At 34.0% G+C, this 20,206-nt stretch overlaps 2 protein-coding genes across 3 annotated transcripts in view; one reads left to right on the top strand and one right to left on the bottom strand.

The window, feature by feature from the left end:
- LOC144855373 (endosome/lysosome-associated apoptosis and autophagy regulator family member 2-like) overlaps positions 1–20,206 on the bottom strand; it is a 38,028-nt gene that overhangs the window by 10,791 nt on the left and 7,031 nt on the right. For both annotated transcript variants that reach the window (XM_078713221.1, XM_078713220.1), the window contains exons 4-10: positions 19,829–19,976; positions 19,489–19,575; positions 18,876–19,054; positions 13,337–13,505; positions 12,819–12,999; positions 12,230–12,334; positions 11,433–11,712 (exon numbers count right to left, since the gene is read on the bottom strand). In XM_078713221.1, the coding sequence (XP_078569347.1) occupies positions 11,433–11,712; positions 12,230–12,334; positions 12,819–12,999; positions 13,337–13,505; positions 18,876–19,054; positions 19,489–19,575; positions 19,829–19,976 (1,149 nt within the window). The remainder of the gene's footprint in view (positions 1–11,432; positions 11,713–12,229; positions 12,335–12,818; positions 13,000–13,336; positions 13,506–18,875; positions 19,055–19,488; positions 19,576–19,828; positions 19,977–20,206) is intronic.
- Positions 1,032–9,291, top strand: LOC144856070 (uncharacterized). The gene is made up of 3 exons (XM_078714044.1): positions 1,032–1,141; positions 6,651–7,633; positions 8,210–9,291. The coding sequence occupies exons 2-3, from the start codon at positions 6,651–6,653 to the stop codon at positions 9,057–9,059; spliced, it is 1,833 nt and encodes a 610-aa protein (XP_078570170.1). The 5' UTR covers positions 1,032–1,141; the 3' UTR covers positions 9,060–9,291.

The following is a 20,206-nucleotide window of genomic DNA, read 5'->3' as shown; positions in this document are numbered from 1 at the left end:
CTAGATTGTATTTTCAGTAACGTAGTACTGCTTTTCAAAATGGTCCAGTTACAAGGTTTAAAAGTAAAGAAAAATTATAACGAGCCATGACATTTGAGTTGATATACTTTTTGAATTTATAGATACTATTATTTTTGTTCTAATTTTAGTTGGTAAAAGATAACATTCTTTTGTTGCTCTGTAAATTACAGGTTCTTTTACTTTGAGCATTGACATTTTTATCCTTCCTTTATATCTTACACAATTGCACTTATTATTATAGTCTAAATCTTCGATTGTTGCAATTTTGCTGTTGTTTTTTGGTTACGGTGTTATACAGTTCCAGTTCAAGATAACGTTTGTGTAATTTGTATGGTGTGTATATTGTTTTCATATATTTATTCGTTTCTTAAGATAGTGTACAAAAATGAATTTTCGATATGTTTTATTGGACCAAATAAATGCTGTGAGAGCAGTGCATTATTATTAATATTATTCTAAAATTCTGTAATGTAATAATAATTGTTGTATTTTGTAACAAAATGATAGCTAATCCAGTCAAAATAGTGTGAATAAGTGGAGAAAACGTGTTAATCTATATCAAAGGAAGTCATATATTCAATTGGCAATTGCTACCTGGAAAAATACAGAAGTTGTGATCTGATAAAGAAAGTAATCTAGCAAAACTATCCAAGGATTCTAACAGTGATAAACAGATTGTTATTACTTCCTATATTCAAGTTATTAAATCAAAAAATATTATGCTTTACTACTTTTTGAATAATGCTACAAGTCCATTTCACAAATATTTATTTATAATAGATTATTGGTATTAGTCCATTCCAAATATTTTTGTTAATGTACACCAAAAAAGAAATTTCAATTTATATTCCCAACATGTAGATATTAATCAATATTATGCTAAATATTTACCTGTAAACATAATGGAACATTCTTATAAACTTATGCTCCTCCCCTTTAAGACAATTATCCAATTAGGATTGAGGTATTAATTTTGTAAGTTTACTTCACACCAAGACATAGCTAACAGAAAACTTTGATTGCATGGGGTGAACAACAGTTACACTTTAGCTCCAGTAACCCCAAAATATATTTATTATTCCAGCATTGGTCTATCAATATTTTAAAACATTTACTAAAGGTAAGAATAATTATATTTTGTTATTGATAAAATGTTATATCACAGTGGAAAGAAGAGTACGAGAAAAATTATAAAAAAAAGGCTAAATCTATAACAGAAAATTGATCTCTAGATATTTAACTTATTCGGTCTTTTTAAACATAAATTATAATGTTGTTTAGACTTTGGTTCTTTGTTGACTTTCAAATGTGAATATATATTTTATCATAAAAAAAGTTTTAAAAATTAATATTTCAAATGTACATTGAAAAGTTTGGCATGTCATTAATGTTAACAAAATACATTGAAAGTATACAGCATATAATATGCCAGTAAAAAAACTAGTAGAATAAAGCTCTATTTACACTATCAAACTTCATGTGACAAAAAAATGTGATGTGCCCTATATGGACATGATGATGTCATATCACTACCATATTTGGGCATATCACTACAATATTTGGCCATATCACTATCACACTTTTTTGTCACACAAAGTTTGAGTGTAGACAGAGCTTTAAATACATCCTAAATACAGTAGAATCTGTCTTTAGGGTGCCCATATTCAGGGACAGTACTCTCTCATTGGAAATTAATGAGGGACAATAATATTTTAATTTTTTCCTATTCAGGAGACACCCTACTAAAGGGAAACTTGGTTGGATCCCAAAGGTGTCCCATAAAAGGGGGTGTACTGTAATTTTAAATAACATTTTAAAATGTTATGTTCATGAAATACTGTACATTGTATGTATTATAATTTTCATCAATTTTATCATTGGTATTAATGTACTTTTACAAAATAAGGTTTCTACAAAAAAATGTTGTTGAAGATTTGGTTTGACTATAGGAGGTGAAATCCCATTTCTAATGTATGCTTATTATATTAAAAAGTATGTTTGTATATAGTAATGTTATAAGTTCTATACGATACTGGTGTAAGTACACCTTATTTATTCCTGAAATACGGTTAGCACTGACATTTTATCCCAAAAAATAACATTTTGTAATTAATATTCATCAACACAAACATTGATCACAATATTTAAAAAAAACAACAAAAAAACTTTTTTACAACTATACAGATAACATTGTATCATTAGGTAAACAATTTTGTATATAGATAAAATTTAGTATTAATTTATATCATTCTTCAGCATTTAATAAATAAATTTAAAAGTATTTACAGTACAAAACATTTAATATTCTTAACTTGCATTAGTACATTAAAATGAACAAAATAGTTGGGCAAGGAAGCATCGTAACAGAACTATATGAAAATGATGTTTTCAAGTTGAAATGATTTTGGTATTAGACACTCATACATGGTATAGTGCAGACCTTCTCTGAACACGAATATGACAACATGAAAGTAGCATGGCGGACTAACACTGCCCTCATTGGTACCATTGCAGGTCGCTTGCTCATTCAACCATGAAAACATACATCCAACTCATTCTCTGCAACCTCCTGTTAGCTGTCCAAACGCACGCACAAACATCTTGCTCGTCTTGTTGTGAACCGGGTACGGTTGGATTACTAGGGCCTGATGGGATACCCGGCGTAGAAGGACCAGGTGGAATACCTGGACGTCCTGGTAAACACGGTATGCACGGTTATTCAGGCGAAAAAGGAGACCGAGGATTGGTTGGCGAACTAGGTGCGTCTGGTATAAAAGGCAGCAAAGGATACTTAGGGCCACCAGGGCCAGATGGGGTGTGGCACGGTGATAACGGAGAAGCTGGCGATATTGGTAACACAGGATGGGAAGGGCCTTCTGGTAATAGTGGCGACATGGGGAACAAAGGTCACAATGGACGTACAGGTGACGATGGCCCACCCGGGCATCCAAGGGCGTTAAATCCATCTTCATTTTACGCAATATTTGATGGGGCGGGAGTCTGGGCTTCAACTGACAATTTTGTAGTACCATTTAATCTAGTAATGGAAAATGAAGGCAATGATTACTCGCGTCACTATGGAAAGTACACAGCGCCTTCTAATGGAACTTATTTCTTTTCAACTACAGTGTACAAGAGAATTCCACAACTGCAAGTTAGTATACAAATATTTGAGTATACTACAAAGGTTCAACGAGTCATCGCTTATTTGAAAATGGATAGCGAAGAACTGGAGGATTCGTCAACGTTGCACGCCCTCATGCATCTCGTTAGAGGAGATCAAGTGTTCATAACAATCTCGCGCGAACAAGCTCTTCTGACCGATACGAGGCGACAGACGAGTTTCATGGGATATTTGTTGATGGACGATTACTAGAGACCTACAACAAACTGCAAACAATAACCAATATTATGCAAACAATGTAAATCAAAATGTAAACAAAAGTTATGAACTACCTATCTATTTGTGATTGATTCAAAATACATTTCTTGGAATCATTTTTGTCATATTTATAAATTAGAAAGAAATTTCAGTATATTTTAGATTTCAATAAAATAAGATAAATGATTTATTATCCCATAAAACATTAAAAATAATGATGAATAAAATCAAATTTTGAATTATGGTAATGTTATGTTATTCACTTTTTCCCCCTCTCCCACCCAAAAAAATTAATATAAAAATAATAATTTTGCTTATTAATAAAAAACAAACAGTTTTATTCTTTGACAATTTTTTTATAAGTTTTATAAGGTAAATATAATAATATATGACATTAAATGGCCTATTCATCAACCATTTTTTTAGGGTGACATACATTAGATGAACTGAACACACACTAAAATAAAACTGTACATAAAATCATTAACACTGTAATAATTTATTTTTTCTGCAATCATTGGTTTTTAAAAAGTTCTAACATTATTTGATTATATTATAGCTTAACCAGTGCATTTGGAATATTGTAGTAGTACCATCAAATAACTAAATAGCTTTCAAATAATTTTATGATAAAATAATCAAAAGAAGCCATTTCAAATTCTGATTTCATTTAAAAAAAATTTAATTATGAAATGCTTTTGGTAAAGGAAATATGTGGCAAGTACACAATCTTGTTTGAATTTCCTAGGTGGGGAATTCACAAAAATAGTACAATACAATACAAATCTTTCTTTATTCTGGAATAGCTCTTTCAATACACAAGTACTGGTCTCCATAGAGGTCCAGATTTGAATAATTACAAGAAAAATAAAAGTAAAAGCTATAAAACTTCACTAAATGTCTCATAATTTTGACGGATATGTACAGGAAGATTATTCCATAAGGTTTGTTGCTCTATAATTAAACATTCTCTTTCCATAAATATTGTTCCATGCTGGAACATTTAGAGTTTTAGTTGATTGACTTCTTGTATTTTTTGTGTGAAAAGTGTCCATAAATTTGAATAGATTTGTTAAATAAGATGGTGGTAAACCCTGTAGGCATTTAAATAGCATAATTAATAAATCATTTTCCCATCTGTCATGGACACTCTTCCATTTTAGTGAGGACATCAATTCTGTTATAGGGGTGTACATATCAGCATAAAGAATGATTCTAGCTACTCTATTTTGAAGTACTTAGGGCTCACCTAGTATGGTACTCAACCATACCAACCATAAAGTAATTTGTATAAAGGAAAATATGTATGACTCATAAAAATATAACATGTTACTAATAATGTGGGGTAGACACTAATAAAAACACCCTTGCTACTTACTACATTGCAGGCAGATGCCGCAAAATATGAACGCCGTCACAATAATTCTGAGCCTCCTACTAGCTCAACAAACACTAGCACAAGAAGCCTGCATTGCCTGCTGTCTCAAGGGGGCTACTGGACCACCTGGTATTGCCGGTTTCACAGGGACACCAGGAAAACCTGGCTTGCCTGCAATACATGGAATACCTGGATTTATCGGGCCACCTGGCTTGAAAGGGGAACAAGGATTGATAGGTGACATTGGAGTAGTTGGAGAAAAAGGCGAGAAAGGTCCGAGTGGATTGTCTGGCCCAGAAGGACGCTGGGATGGAGATAAAGGAGACATGGGAGAAGAAGGAGATCAAGGAGAGGAAGGGAATAAAGGAAATAAAGGTTTTAGTAGCAGTAAAGGAAAGAAAGGAAATCCAGGAAGCCCAGGAGACACTGGAAAGCGTCGCGTCAGCAATCCAACCTCTTTCTTTGCTGGTTATTCTGGTAGAGAAATTAAAGCCGCAGAAGATCAAATAATTGTATTTAATAGAGACCACTTCAACACAGGCAATGATTATGATCGTTCTAACGGTAAATATACCGCCCCCGTTTCGGGAACATACTTCTTCTCTGCTTCCATCAGCCAAAGGTTAACGATTTCCCAACACACATCACTTGTAAAGCTAACTACTTCACAAATAAAAATCTATCTTGCTACTCACTCTATGTCCAATCGCGATGAAATGGATTCGATCACCCTAAGTGTTATATATCATTTAGATAAAGGTGAAAGTGTGTATGTAGAACTTGCTCAAGGTTCAAGTATAAACATTGGTGAATCAAAAATAATGACAAGTACTTTTACAGGTTACTTGATTATGGATGACTAAAATGTGCTGTTTATGTTGCAGCAGATTCTTGTATGGTGACAAGCCTAGCAACATTAAACATCCTGCTGTATCTTGTCTGCTGACAGCAACAGGTCTATACCATACCTCCTATATATTATTAACTTAACCCAATCTCTCTCTATACTACAGGTTGGTCATATTCACCAATCACACTTAAGTGAGATATTTCTCTTAAATAGAGTTTCACTTAAGTTAAAGTATTTTCCTTAAATTACATTGAATATTTTTAATTTTAAGGGTAAAAGTGTTTCCCTTAGCCTAAGTACGAACGGTGAATACGGCCACAGTATCCCACATGGGATTAAGGTTATTGTAAGAAGACACAATACTGTAGGATGTTTAACGTCATTATATTTTGTAAAGTATATTCATAAAAAAGTACAAGTATAATAATTAATAACAATGTACAAATTTAAGAATATAGATCTAAATTCAATACAATTTAATACAATCTCCACTTGAACCTACAAACTATCACTCACTGAGCAGGCAGGAAACATTATGGCAAATACTACACAATACCCATATTGCTATTAATCTATGGAGTAACACAAAAAAACAATATAAACCTACAGTATGTTCCCTACTCTAAATAAAAATTAATGAGCAGTTCCAATGTTATGCAGTATAAAAACAGTACATAGATATTGCCAGGGGAAAAATGTGGGAGGGGGAGGAGAGATTGTAAAAAATTGCATTGTAATAATTGAATAATATTTTGCAACTTTTAATCTATATAATGTGAAACCAATATATTTTCATATTCTGATGCTTATTTGATAAAATGATGTCTATTTTTGGCATGATTGAATTACTAATTAGAAACACAGGATTTCAATTAAAATACATTCATTAGTAAAGTGAGTTCTCTTATTTATTGTACAGTAATTGTTGACAAAATAATGATTGATAAAAATATAAACATTTTGCATTCTACTTGAAAAGAGAACAACCAGGTTATCAATGTTCTTCAATCTTTCTGCAGATGGCGGCACATTGCGGCATCTCTTTACTCGTCATCCTCCTCCTGTTCCTTCAGACAACCGCACAAGAGATTCAAGAAGTAATGACCTTTCCGCATTGTCCAGTTTGTTGCGAAAGAGGAGACTCTGGAAGTCCTGGAAACCAGGGTTTACCTGGAAGCCAAGGTGTGCCTGGAGCTCCTGGAATTCACGGATTGCATGGTGAACCAGGGGCAAAAGGTGAAGTTGGTAGCATGGGATTTAAAGGTCGAAAAGGCGAAAGAGGCCCGAAAGGAGAAAGAGGAGAAGTTGGCATACCAACAGCTGGTGGTGTGAATCTGAAAGGTGATCCTGGACAAAGAGGTGCAAAAGGCGAGTTAGGTACTAGAGGAAGTGAGGGACGTTCTGGCGATCAAGGAGTTCAAGGGTCAAAAGGTGAAAAGGGCAAAAAAGGTGGAAAAGGACCTAGCGCTGCCACTCCAGTTCCAGCATTCTTTGTAAAACAAACGCAAAATTTTGTAGCCCAACAAGAACAATTGTTCATCTTTGATGAACGAATTGCTAAACGATCGATAGACGAGAAAAACCTGACGGAAGATTCAACAATAAGCAGGCAAAAACGGCAATTAGTCGACGTAGGCGGTCCAGTTTTATTCAATCCTGGTGGTAGGAGATTATCAAACGTCATCCCATTTGACATGGTCGTAGTCAACGAAGAAAAGGGCTGGAACGAGAATGAGTACATTTTTGAAGCTCCCTCAGATGGAACGTATTTATTCAGTTTTACCGTTCACAAATTAGCTACTTCGCAGTATGTTGCAGCACTTTTGTACAAAAATTTTGAAGTCCTTGCCGCTACGGAAGATCAAGGTACATCGTCCGATTCGGCAACAATGACCGCGGTTGTGGATTTACGTAAATCAGAGTTTGTATGGCTTCAGTTGGCATATCCTGGAACCCTGCTTGGAAATGGGTATACTTTCTTCTCCGGACTCAAAATTCATTAAATTTTATTTTTATTATTTAAATTTTGGAATAAGTAAATTTATAAATGTAAAATGAATTGTTATACGACTATATAAAACCATATTTCTTTTATTCACATAATTTTTTGAATGTGAAATTACATTTTTTCCAGTGTACTAATAAAAATATCAAAATCTAAAAACTTCAGAAGCTAAATGCAATTCTTTGAAAGTTTAATTATTTTATATTATTTATATATTAACTATTTATAGTATAGTTAAACTAAGTATAAGATCACAGAATTAAAATATAGGGATACTGAAGAAAAAGATAACAGAATTACTGATGATCATAACTAATAGTATATTATAATTAATATAATATAATAGTAAAGAAACAAAAACAAGGTTGAATACATTGGGTCTCAAATGATTAAAACGTTGGAATTGTTCTTTACAACAGTCTACATAAATAATGTATAATGCAATAAATTGTAAAAATCAATACCACTTTGAAATTCTTCAATTTACAGCTACTACTACAAGATATAAACAAAGTCTCAGACATCATTTCATATTCGTCTTTTTTAGCATTCAACAGAGCTTTGAGAAATGAGCGACACGTACTGGTGCTGCCTTCTTCTCTTCTTTGCCATATTTACCGTCAACTATCCTGGCGGACAAGGTCGTGATGTCGACACTTCCGGTTGCTTCCGATGTTGCTACAAAGGAGAACCAGGAATCAGTGGACAGCGAGGACCTACAGGCCCACCTGGCACCATGGGATATAGTGGATACCCAGGAATAGACGGACAAAATGGAATACAAGGAGAAAACGGAGAGACTGGCGTGAAAGGAGAATTAGGAGATGTCGGAGTAAAAGGTTACAGAGGCGATACCGGACACCCTGGACACGGTTCCGGAATAAAAGGCGAGTCTGGCGCTAAAGGTGCGAAAGGTAGTTTTGGTATACCGGGAACGCCTGGTCCAAAAGGACCTCAAGGTTTAAAAGGAACAAAAGGAGATAAAGGTAGTCAAGGCGATATGGGAGACCCAGCATTATCAACAAGATGTTTCTTTTCCATGCAACTTAATAAAGGGATAATCCACGCCGATAATACGCAAATTACAGTCATATACGACCGGGTTTATACCAACGAAGGCGACGACATGAATGCTGTTACTGGTATATTCACTGCACCTGTTAATGGTATCTATCATTTTGTGTCTACGATTTACCGACAAATTGGTATTGACGATTTTGGAGTTTTCCTGAAGAAAAATCTAGAGGACGTCGTATTGATGAGCGGAGGGAATGAGAATAGTACGGACACAACGAGCGCTTCGGTTATACTGCCGTTAAACGTGGATGATATCGTTTATCTCACAGTTAAAGAAAACACTCAATTAATACTATCTGAGGGTGAAGGAATTATGTTTAGCGGGTATATCATTTCAAGTACCTAGACAAATTGATATGCTGAACTTTTTATGTCAAAATATTGGTAAATGTAAATTAGAACTAATGATTAATCGTTAAAACAATTATATTTTGAGTACTATCAGAAGTCAATTTCAAAATGATTTTTATGTAAAATGTTATTCTACAGTTAAACATTAAAAAAACAAAATGTGCACAGGGACATTGAAACAATATGCTTTCATCAACTAGAATAAAAATAATGTTTTAAAAATCGTTTAATAATATTAAAAAATGCCTAAATGTGTTAAAGAATCAAGTTAACAATATTATAAGTAGAAACATATAGTAATTTACAGAGAATTGAAATATTTAAATTTTTATCAGATTTTAGTAATTCTTAATTTTGTTGTATGATTGAAACTTAAATATTGCTTTTTATATTCAATACTATTCAATCCTTTATATACAGTACTGTTTCAATATTATTTTCTTTCATCAAAATTGTACTATTTAATTCAATGCACACTCTCAATGGAATTTAACAGAACTGAATGCATACAATGACTTCTGTTTAATATCATATCATCAACATAGTTTTCCTCATGTATGGTATAAAGCTTTGTCTACATTATCAAACTAGTTTGACAAAAAAATGTGATGTGCCCAAATATGGTAGTAATATGCCCAGATATGGTAGTGATATGACATCATTATGTCAATATGGTATTAGCAGTTCTTCTTTTTTTCCAGTTAACAAAAGACGCTAAAGATGATGACGGAAAAGTGTATGACCATGCTACATGACACGTTCACATGCATCACAGTATTGTTACTCGTTTCTTCGATTGTTGATAGTCAGGCGCCACCAACGGTACAACCGGGAGACGTAGAAAGCTTTAAAAACACACCAGCCTGTCATGCTTGCTGCGTCAAAGGAAGGAAAGGGATTCGTGGACTGATGGGTCACCCTGGAGTCGAAGGTCCGCCCGGTTACGAAGGAATTGAAGGAACCAATGGTCTGGAAGGAATCCACGGACCACAGGGCAGCAGAGGTCAAAAGGGAGACGCGGGCGATATCGGAGAGAAAGGTACAATTGGAGATATTGGTCAACGTGGACCTGGTGTTGGTGAAAAAGGAGAAAGGGGATTACCGGGTGCTAAAGGGTACATAGGTTTTACAGGGATTAAAGGACCACCAGGACCAATAGGATCATCAGCTTTTGCTGGAGATGAAGGTCAGAAAGGTCAAAAGGGATCTGCAGAACAACCAACCAGAGTCTTCTTTTCAGCTCGTCAGCATAGTCTAAAGACGTACGGTCCAATATCTCCAAACTTGATCGTCACGTTTAACTCACTACAGAGAAACGAAGGTAGCGCTATGAACATAAATACTGGCAAATTCAAAGCGCCAACAAACGGATTATACTTCTTCGCTGCGACTGTGTTTAAAATCCAAACCATCAATAATTTTCAGGTGTATATCAAGGCTGGGACAGGTAACATAGCTGAAATGGTCGGTACAACAAACGATAATGATGATTCCTGTAGTGCGACTGCTATAGTACACTTAACTAAGAATGACGAGGTATACCTGTTAGTGCAAACAGGAACAATCAAGATAACCAACACATTTAAAGAAGCGCTCTTCTGTGGATATCTGATATCGTAGGCAATTCTGCTGCATTTAATAACATTTAGTTAACCTACAAGATTGAGACAAATATACAAATATCCTTATAAACCCATCAATAAATCATTTATAATTTTGTAGTATGCCACAAATTCAAGACGGTTGGTCATATGGTCTCTAAATTTGAATTTCATGATATTTTAGAGTAAATAATAATAATAATACATACATGAAAAAATATATATATTTATCTATGTCAGTTACTAAATAAGATAAGAGTATGACAATGATGACATTACAATTATGACAATGATAACAATTATGAAAATGATAACAATTATGACAATGATAACAATTATGAAAATGATAACAATTATGACAATGATAACAATTATGACAATGATAACAACGATGACAATTATGACAACGATGACAATTATGAGAATGACAACAATGATGACAATGATGACAATTATGAAAATGATAACAATTATGAAAATGATAACAATTATGAGAATGACAACAATCATGACAATGATGACGATAATGATAACAATGATAACAATTATGACAATGACGACAATGATAACAATTATGACAATGATGATCATGTGATGCGATCATCCAATCAATAACGATAAAATGATGACAATTTCATAAGATATGAAATGATGATGATGACTACAACAGATAATGATGACAACCAAATGATAAGTGATGATAATATCAACAATGATAATCTGGACAATGAAGACAATGACAACATTATTATTTGATTACTACTTACATGTATGTTGTGCGATTCTGAGCGCCTTCCCATGATTCAATTACGGTTGACTTGTAATCTTCCTCGAGGAAAAACAACAAACAATCTCCAACGCACTGTAACTCAAATTCAAACTTCACCGTCCCAACTTCAATGGCGCCCCCGTTAAAGTAGCCCTCTTTCGAACGGAATCCAGCCGTGGAGATGCTAAGTACAAGGTATACATCGTCCGAGTGACCTTGTCCACTGTGTATGTGATTGTCAGATAGAGCCCATCCATCATCAGTAGCACAACCATTTCCTAGTGAGGTGAATTCAAATTAATTATTATATTTAAGCAAAGACTATGATAGCCAACAATGTAGAGGGGGCTATAACCTTTTGGTTTAAAACAAACAAGGCAGCACTTACTGTATAGCTGCTCTATCTTATGCTAACAATATAGAGGGCACTATTGCCTTTTCGTTTAAAACAGACACAAGCATACACTTATTACCTCTCTATTTTATGCTAACAATGTAGAGGACGCTATCACCTTCATCATTTAAAACATAGGGAACATTATGTAATATCTGTATCTTATGCTAACAAAGTAGAGGGCGCTATCATCTTACTCATTTTAAACATAGGGAGCATCATGAAAAATATCTGTATCTCATACTAACAACGTAGAGGGCGCTATCAGCTTTCTTTTAATTAAACAATAAATCAGTCTAGTTGTTTAATTAATAATCAACTATTAAAAAGGAAAATGTTTAAATGACATTGACACCAACAGAAGTTGTATATTTGCCTGATGTTACCATAACAACACTTACCGTACATGCTCAGACAGGTTGCCTCCATATTTGGAGGCATGTAATTCCAGGATGTGAAAGACATGCCATACTCGGGTGCTGTGGAGCCCTCGCATTTTTTGCACTCTGAAACAAAAACATAAAATAATAAAAAAATTAAATAAAATGATACATATTCACACCCTCTTTTATTACGAATTTTTGACGTATTTTAAAGCGTAGCAATTCCCAATATAGAGGGCGCTGTCTCTGGGTCTACTACCTAAACATTTTTATAGGCTTTGAATCCACAATAAAATTGGCAATTTTTACAGATGAACTAAAAAATGCATTTGTTGCAGTGGAGCTCTCACATTTGTTGGCAGCTTAGTAAATTCCCACAGTAGAGGGAGCTATTGTTGTGTGGAGATGAGGGGAGGGGGGAGGGGGTGTTCAATTTTAATCAATAATAAGTAAAATATATAAAAAAGTAAGCAAGTAAAGCTCTGTCTACACTATCAAACTTTATGTGACAACAAAATGTGATGTGTCCATATGGACATTAAGGTTTGGACATATCACTACTATATTTGGGCACATTACATTTGACAGCTTGACAGAGTTTAAGTACCATTTATTCCATTGGAGTAGTAGTTCCTAGGACAAAAATTGCAGGTAGAGCTGTTGACAAAGGTCATTCCGGGGTTACATGGAGGGCAGTCAATTTCACCACTGTCGGACGGCAGCTGGGTAGCTCCTGTTATGTCACTCCTGCAAATCTTTGGTTGAATCCACTTGTAAACTGTTTTTGTCTGTAGAAAGAAAAAAAGAAATTGAAGTTTCCATCACTAAAGTTCTGTCTACAATATCTAAAGCTCTATCTAAACTATCAAATTTTATGTGACAAAAAAATGTGATGTGCCCATATATGGACATGGACATATATGACACGATGATGTCATATCACTACCATATTTGGGCATATCACTACCATATTTAGGCACATCAAACTTTTTTTGTCAAACTAGTTTGATAGTGTAGACAGAGCTAAACAAGTTTGAAAAAAAAAGTGTGATGTGCCCAAAAATGACATCATCATATCCATAATAAATAATAATAATACAAATTTTGAGATAATGTTGGCATTACCTTGCTTTGAGCATTACAAGGCGCTTTAGTTTGAAAATAATCGTCCTGTTTGCAAGCCTGTCTAACTGTACAGTTACTAGAGCCTGCATGTGAATAGTGAGTGTCTGGGCAAGAAGTACATGATGTTGCACCAGCAGCTGAAAATGAGTTTGCACTACACACCAAACAACTGAAAAATAAGCACACAAGGTTAGGAGACCTACTAGATAGTGATTAGGTTTGCTTTTTAGGAGTCCTGTCTCTGCCTGGTTTTGTGTGATGTTTTCTTGTTCTTTGTCCACGTTTTTTTATATTGTATTTTTATGGAGACAAAATAAATGAAATGAAATGAAATACCATTCTGCTTTCAGGGTGTACTTTATGAATAGAGTACACACTATTACTAGGGTGCATTCTATGCACAGAGTGTACCCTACCAACCTATGCATGGTGCACCCTGATGATCCCCATTTATGAGCCCTGCTTGCTTCCTTCTGAATAACTAATACTGAATAGGCCACTGAAAAACAAACATTAATTCCTTTCCTTTTATGGAGACAAAATAAATGAAATGAAATGAAATACCATTCTGCTTTCAGGGTGTACTTTATGAATAGAGTACACACTATTACTAGGGTGCATTCTATGCACAGAGTGTACCCTACCAACCTATGCATGGTGCACCCTATTCACGCACCCTATTCACACACCCGAAATGTTAGTAATTAGGGGTCGATGTTGAGATGATCCCCATTTATGAGCCCTGCTTGCTTCCTTCTGAATAACTAATACTGAATAGGCCACTGAAAAACAAACATTAATTCCTTTCGTAAACACCAAAATGACCATTCATGCATTATGGAATGTAAACCAATACTAAACATTTAAAAATAATGAATGCCAGCACAGCGTCATACGCCCAACAGATTGGTTAGTATGTACAGTAGTGTGTTGTTTTGAACGAACAGAATATAGACAAGTTACCAAACTTGGATGCACTATCTGATTCAAAGACTAATTCCAATCAGTACCAAAGCTCAGAGCTACTTTTAATTGGTAAGTGTTCTTTGGTTTTATTTTTACATGTACTTATTCTTCTGGAAAGATTTGTGATAAAGGAAGGCTATACAATAGTTAGTTGCAAATGTTACATATTACACATGTCCAATTTGAAAACTATGCCTGAAAATTAAGTTATTTCTCAGTTTTATTTTAACCACATATTTTCAAAGGATTTCCTCAGTGTAGTGGCAAGACATACTCACTATATCAAACAATTCTTCATCTAAACACACTATTCGCCAAAATATTTAGCATAGTGGAAGGATTGTTTTGACAATATTATTATTGACAGCCAAAACAAATACATTGTTTATTGAACAAATCTTACTACTACTAATATCACATACTGTAGGGTACAGTGTATGTTCAGACTTTTTAAAATTAAAAACCTGATAGTTTAGCTGTCTCGCTGTACAGGTATGCTGTTGGCCTGCTAACCATGGTCATTTCTTTTCATTGGTAAGGTTAAAATCACTGATGCGCCACTGGATTAGCATTATTAAATCTACCCTCTCCTGCTAGATTATTAGTGACACTGGCGCGGCGTAACAGCTCCCTAACGCTAATCCGCGACCTAGTTCAGACACAAAAATATGTACTGTACGCCACTTACATAATTCCACCTTAACGCCGTGAGTCTGAACATACCCATAGACTCTCTTCCCCCAGACGTGCTTTGAGTTTCCAATTACCGTACTTGTAGCAGTAAACTATATAAGCTTCTGCGTGATACAGTTTCCTAATGCTTCCGTCCTATTGAATATATAACTGCCTAACTAAAAGAGCAGTGCAAAAAAAACCAGCCTATTACTTTAATAGTGATCAAATTGCACAAACCTGTACAGCTTTATTTTGCGCATACCATTTTTAATTTGCAGTTGCATAAGGATTTTTTTTTTTTGTATTTTCACAGTTTATTTATGTAGCAAACATGATAAGTTTTTGGAGCATATTATTTCTTATGGTAGCCATGTGTGTTGTGACATCATCCAGAAAGGTCACTGGAAGCATGTCATCGCATAACACTACTTGCCTACTGGAGATGGATGGCACAGATGTCTTGCAAGAACACTTGGAAGGTGATGCTGTCTTTATCAACATAAAGATGTTGCCGATTGTCAATTCTTCTGATTTCTTTGGAGAGCGTTTTTATAAAAATACGACAGTGATTGATGCAAAACACTGGGTTGTGATCGTTGGGAAAACTGGTGAGCTGCTTTCAACTTTTCCATTTGATTTTGAATATCTGTCACTTGGAACTCTAACTCCTGGTGTGGAACATATCTCCTTAAACGTTACATCAATACCAGCGTGTTTCTTTGAAGTTGACAATGAAGACAAACTAAACATAGTAGCACAATCTCTTTTGCAAGTTAAAAGTCATGTTGTGAAAGTTTGTATTGAAAGACAGGGTACAAACAGCGCTTCATGGATTTTCCCAGGCTCTTACATTCTTCTTCAAACCAGTACATACAAGGAATGCTTCAAAATGTCCGGAGAACGCAATTATTATGTGACTCATTCCTGGTTGAAGATATTCCGTTGGTTTGCTACTATATTCACATTGTATTTTAATCTGTTTGTTGTCTCTTTTTTGAGTCGCGTAAGACCAATGATTGAGAGCAGGAAAGAATATTTGAGCTTACGCACTGACCTACCAATTGGCCCTAAACACTGGATATTTTATAAGGGAAATCAACATAGATGTATCTTTTTTTTACGTTGGCTGGTATTAATTACCTTTGTAGGTTTGTTACAATATACACCATATTTCATTGCATTTGTCTCTGACAGTGAACATTTTGAACGCCGTTTTGCAGCAATTTTTAAAACTCAGATGTCAGCTTCAAATTTGTTTTGGAATAATCAGATTTTGATTAATCTTGTGTATTTTGCTGGTTGTTTTTGTCTGACAGTATTATGGCACAAGAACAAAAAATGGTTTGAAAATCAATACATTAAGTCAATTATGCAAAACTATTTAATTTTCCACCATTTTTCTCTGAAGCCAAATTCAATGTTTCGAAAAAGTAATTACATTGGAAGATTTTCATTTGTAATGACAGAAAAGGCAAAGATGGCTATATCGATTAAACATTGGAAGGATGGGTTTAATTTGTATTGGAAAAAGTTTACAAATTGTGTTGATAAAAAAGTGGTATATTATATTCTGGTAGCGACTTGTATTGTGATCTTTCTATTTACCTACCCTCTTGTTACTGCTTTCAATTCGATGCCATTTCTTTACTGTTTTTACGGTTTCATTACAGAAGATGATGGTAACATCATGAAATGGAACTGTCGTAATGTATTCGTATTATTTATCTCCATCTTTGGTGCGATAGCTTATGTTGAAAAATTTAAATATATCTTCACATATATTTCTGAAATTTGTTGTTACTTCTTTATTGGTTTGCTGGTGAACCCTGGTACGGCTGGCGCCTTTGTAGCAGCCACTATAATTGTGATTGGTTACATCGTTTCAACTATAACAGATTATTATCATGGATATATGGCTCTCTTACAGCAAGTTATATTAGTATTTGATGACTTGATCAAAGATGGCATAGTACAAGTTTCTGATGATAAGCTGCCCTCTTTTCCTACAAATACTCGTACTTCAAAAAGGCTAAAACCTACTGCTAATAAAACTCCTACATCTGCACCATACAAAATCCGGCAAGATACTGAAGGCATGATTTGTATTGAAAAAACCCTCTTTGATTTATTTGTTCAAAAGTATAGACCAACAGAGATCCAATTTATGACGGTCATAATCAAAATTCTAATCATAAGCCTTGTACTTTGGCTTGGATTCTCCACGTTGAGGTTCATTGAAGATGTCAGTGAGTTAAATCAACAAGCAAAATTATTTGCAGCAGTTTTTATTGCTGGAATTGTACCTCTTTTTGGAAAAATAATGCAGAATAACACAGAAGAGAAGAGTAGGAAAAGAGTCTGTAAAAAATATATCCGGTGCGACATTGAATATTATATTAAGAATGGAGAATTTGAAAACATGGATACAGGTATCTAAACAATAACACTGATAATGAACTAATCTGCTTTAACTGAAATTAACCATAAAATGTCAAGGATAACATTTGGTATATTACATAATCTGTAATAACTTGCTACTATGGATCATTCACATGCAATGCATTCTTCTTCTTCTTAACGTTTTCTGTCTTCCGACATTATGCTTTCCACAATTTGTTTCCATTTTAGTCGGTTTATGGCAGGATGGTTTGTTATTGTGTTAGTGTCTACTAGTCCTTGTAAGTCTTTCTTTATTTGGTTCATCCAGTTATTTCTTGGTCTTCCTACGGGTCGTTTTACTTTCCTGTTAGTTTCCTTCATTGTTTGTTTGATTGACTTAGTCAAAATTGACCTTTTTTAAATAAAGGGCCTTGTTATTCAATGTAAGAATGATGTAGTGTATATATATATAAAAATTAGTGGTAATAAATAGTAAAAACATGTATTCTTTGTTTTAGGAAATGGTAATGTTTAATGTATATTTTGTGTTTTAAGTAATGGTAGTGGGTATATTTTGTTTTTTAAGTAATGATAGTGGGTATATTTTGTGTTTTAAGTAATGGTAGTGGGTATATTTTGTGTTTTAAGCAATGGTAGTGGGTATATTTTGTTTTTTAAGTAATGATAGTGGGTATATTTTGTGTTTTAAGTAATGGTAGTGGGTATATTTTGTGTTTTAAGTAATGATAGTGGATATATTTTGTGTTTTAAGTAATGGTAGTAGGTATATATTGTGTTTTAAGCAATGGTAGTGGGTATATTTTGTGTTTTAAGTAATGGTAGTGGGTATATATTGTGTTTTAAGTAATGGTAGTGGGTATATATTGTGTTTTAAGTAATGATAGTGGGTATATTTTGTGTTTTAAGTAATGGTAGTGGGTATATATTGTGTTTAAGTAATGGTAGTGGGTATATTTTGTGTTTTAAGTAATGGTAGTGGGTATATATACTCCTTTTTTAAATTGCTATCATTTAAAAAAAATACTAGACTGTTATAGTTTATAGTCGTAGATTTTAAATATTTATTTGTAGTGTATAAAGTTTTAAGAACTTTTTAAAATTGTTTCTTATTAATATGTAATGTATAATGATAGAATCATCATCAATTGTTGGTATACAAAATGTGTAAAGCTCTATGTGATGTGCCCAAATATGGTAGTAATATGACATCATCATGTCCATATATGGGCACATAAAGTTTGATAGTGTAGACAAAGCTTTAGTCAGGAATAAGGAATGATTGTTTGCAATTAAAAGCTGAGTGATATAATCAATAAATGCTGATTTTAATTTTAAACTTCTTCTTTGTCTTTTATTTTTCCCCTGAAAACCATGTGGTAAAGAAGATTCAATTTGTATTCAATGGATTTGGGGTAAATTAAAATGAATTTATGTTTTTTAAATAATGTTGGTACAGTATAATGGGAGGGGCAGTTAGTTAGTAGCAGTGGTTACTTACTCTGTAGAGCCAGATGTATCGGAGTAAGTTCCACTTGGACAGTCTGTACACTGAGATGTGTAACTTAAGCCGTTGATCTCAATGAGTTTGATGCGAACTGGCGACGTCTTGGTAGAATCTTCAAAATTCATTCCAATCGCTTTCCATGATATTACGTTCATTCCCATACTCAGATCGATCTATTGGATTGAAAAACAATAAAATAATTTGAAAATATTTCAAGCTAACATAATTTTAACCAGCTTGGATAAAATACTAAATTAAAAATACACCAATATGGCTGAAGAGCATAGACAGTTCCCAAAATTGTCATCTGATAAAATGGACGGACAGCCAGACAGACACAGAAAGAACCGAAAGGACTCTGCAATATCCTTGCATTACACTTTGTTTATGTATACTGTACATCTCTGGACTTAAGCTCTGTCTAAACTATCAAATTTTATGTGACAAAAAATGTTATGTGCCCATATATGGACATGATGTGTCATATCACTACCATATATTTGGCCACATCAAACTTTTTTGTCATACTAGTTTGAGAGTGTAGACTTTAGCTAACTAGCTTTAGGCTAACAAACTTTGAAGCAGGGAGCAAAAGAATATTTCTTACCTTTATTTCTTTCCATTGACCTTCACCGGTGGCATCAGGCCAGCGGTCAATTCCATGTCCAGTCTCTTGACACTGGTCATTGGAAATCTATAACATATAAATATACGAATATAAACATATGAGTTCAAAACAAACAATTTATATTGCATTGGCCAATAAAACAAAACAATTCTTAAGCTCTGTCTACACTATCAAAATAGTATGACAACAAAAGTGTGATGTACCCTAATATGGTAGTGATAAGACATCATCATGTCCATATATGGGCACATCACATTTTTGTTTTGTCACATAAAGTTTGATAGTGTAGACAGAGCTTTAACATTTAATAAGTACTTACTCTAACATGGAATATTGTATCATCCTCAGCATAGGAATAAATAAATTTCACATAACCAGCTTTTTTTAAATTGGCGCTGTATACGAGAGAAACCTGGCAGTCATTACCAGGAGACGAGATGAATCCGTTGCGAGCCACCCACGCAGACCTACAACAGTAATACAGTATTATAAGTATAGACTTATACAGTTGGTCATATTTAATCAATCACACTAAAGTGAGATATTTCCATTAAATATTAAGTATTAAAATACTTAAGTTGATAAATATTTAAGGATTTTGCTATAGAAAAAGGAATGTTAAGTGCAAGAATTTCCGTTTAAGAATGGTGAAAGCGGCGACAGAAATTGAGAGTTTCTGATACTGGTACTGGTTCAG

Source organism: Antedon bifida, chromosome 11, assembly GCF_963402885.1.
Source record: "Antedon bifida chromosome 11, ecAntBifi1.1, whole genome shotgun sequence".
Lineage (NCBI taxonomy): Eukaryota > Metazoa > Echinodermata > Crinoidea > Comatulida > Antedonidae > Antedon > Antedon bifida.
Note: the sequence above shows the minus strand (reverse complement) of the source record. Positions and strands in the feature narration are given on the sequence as shown.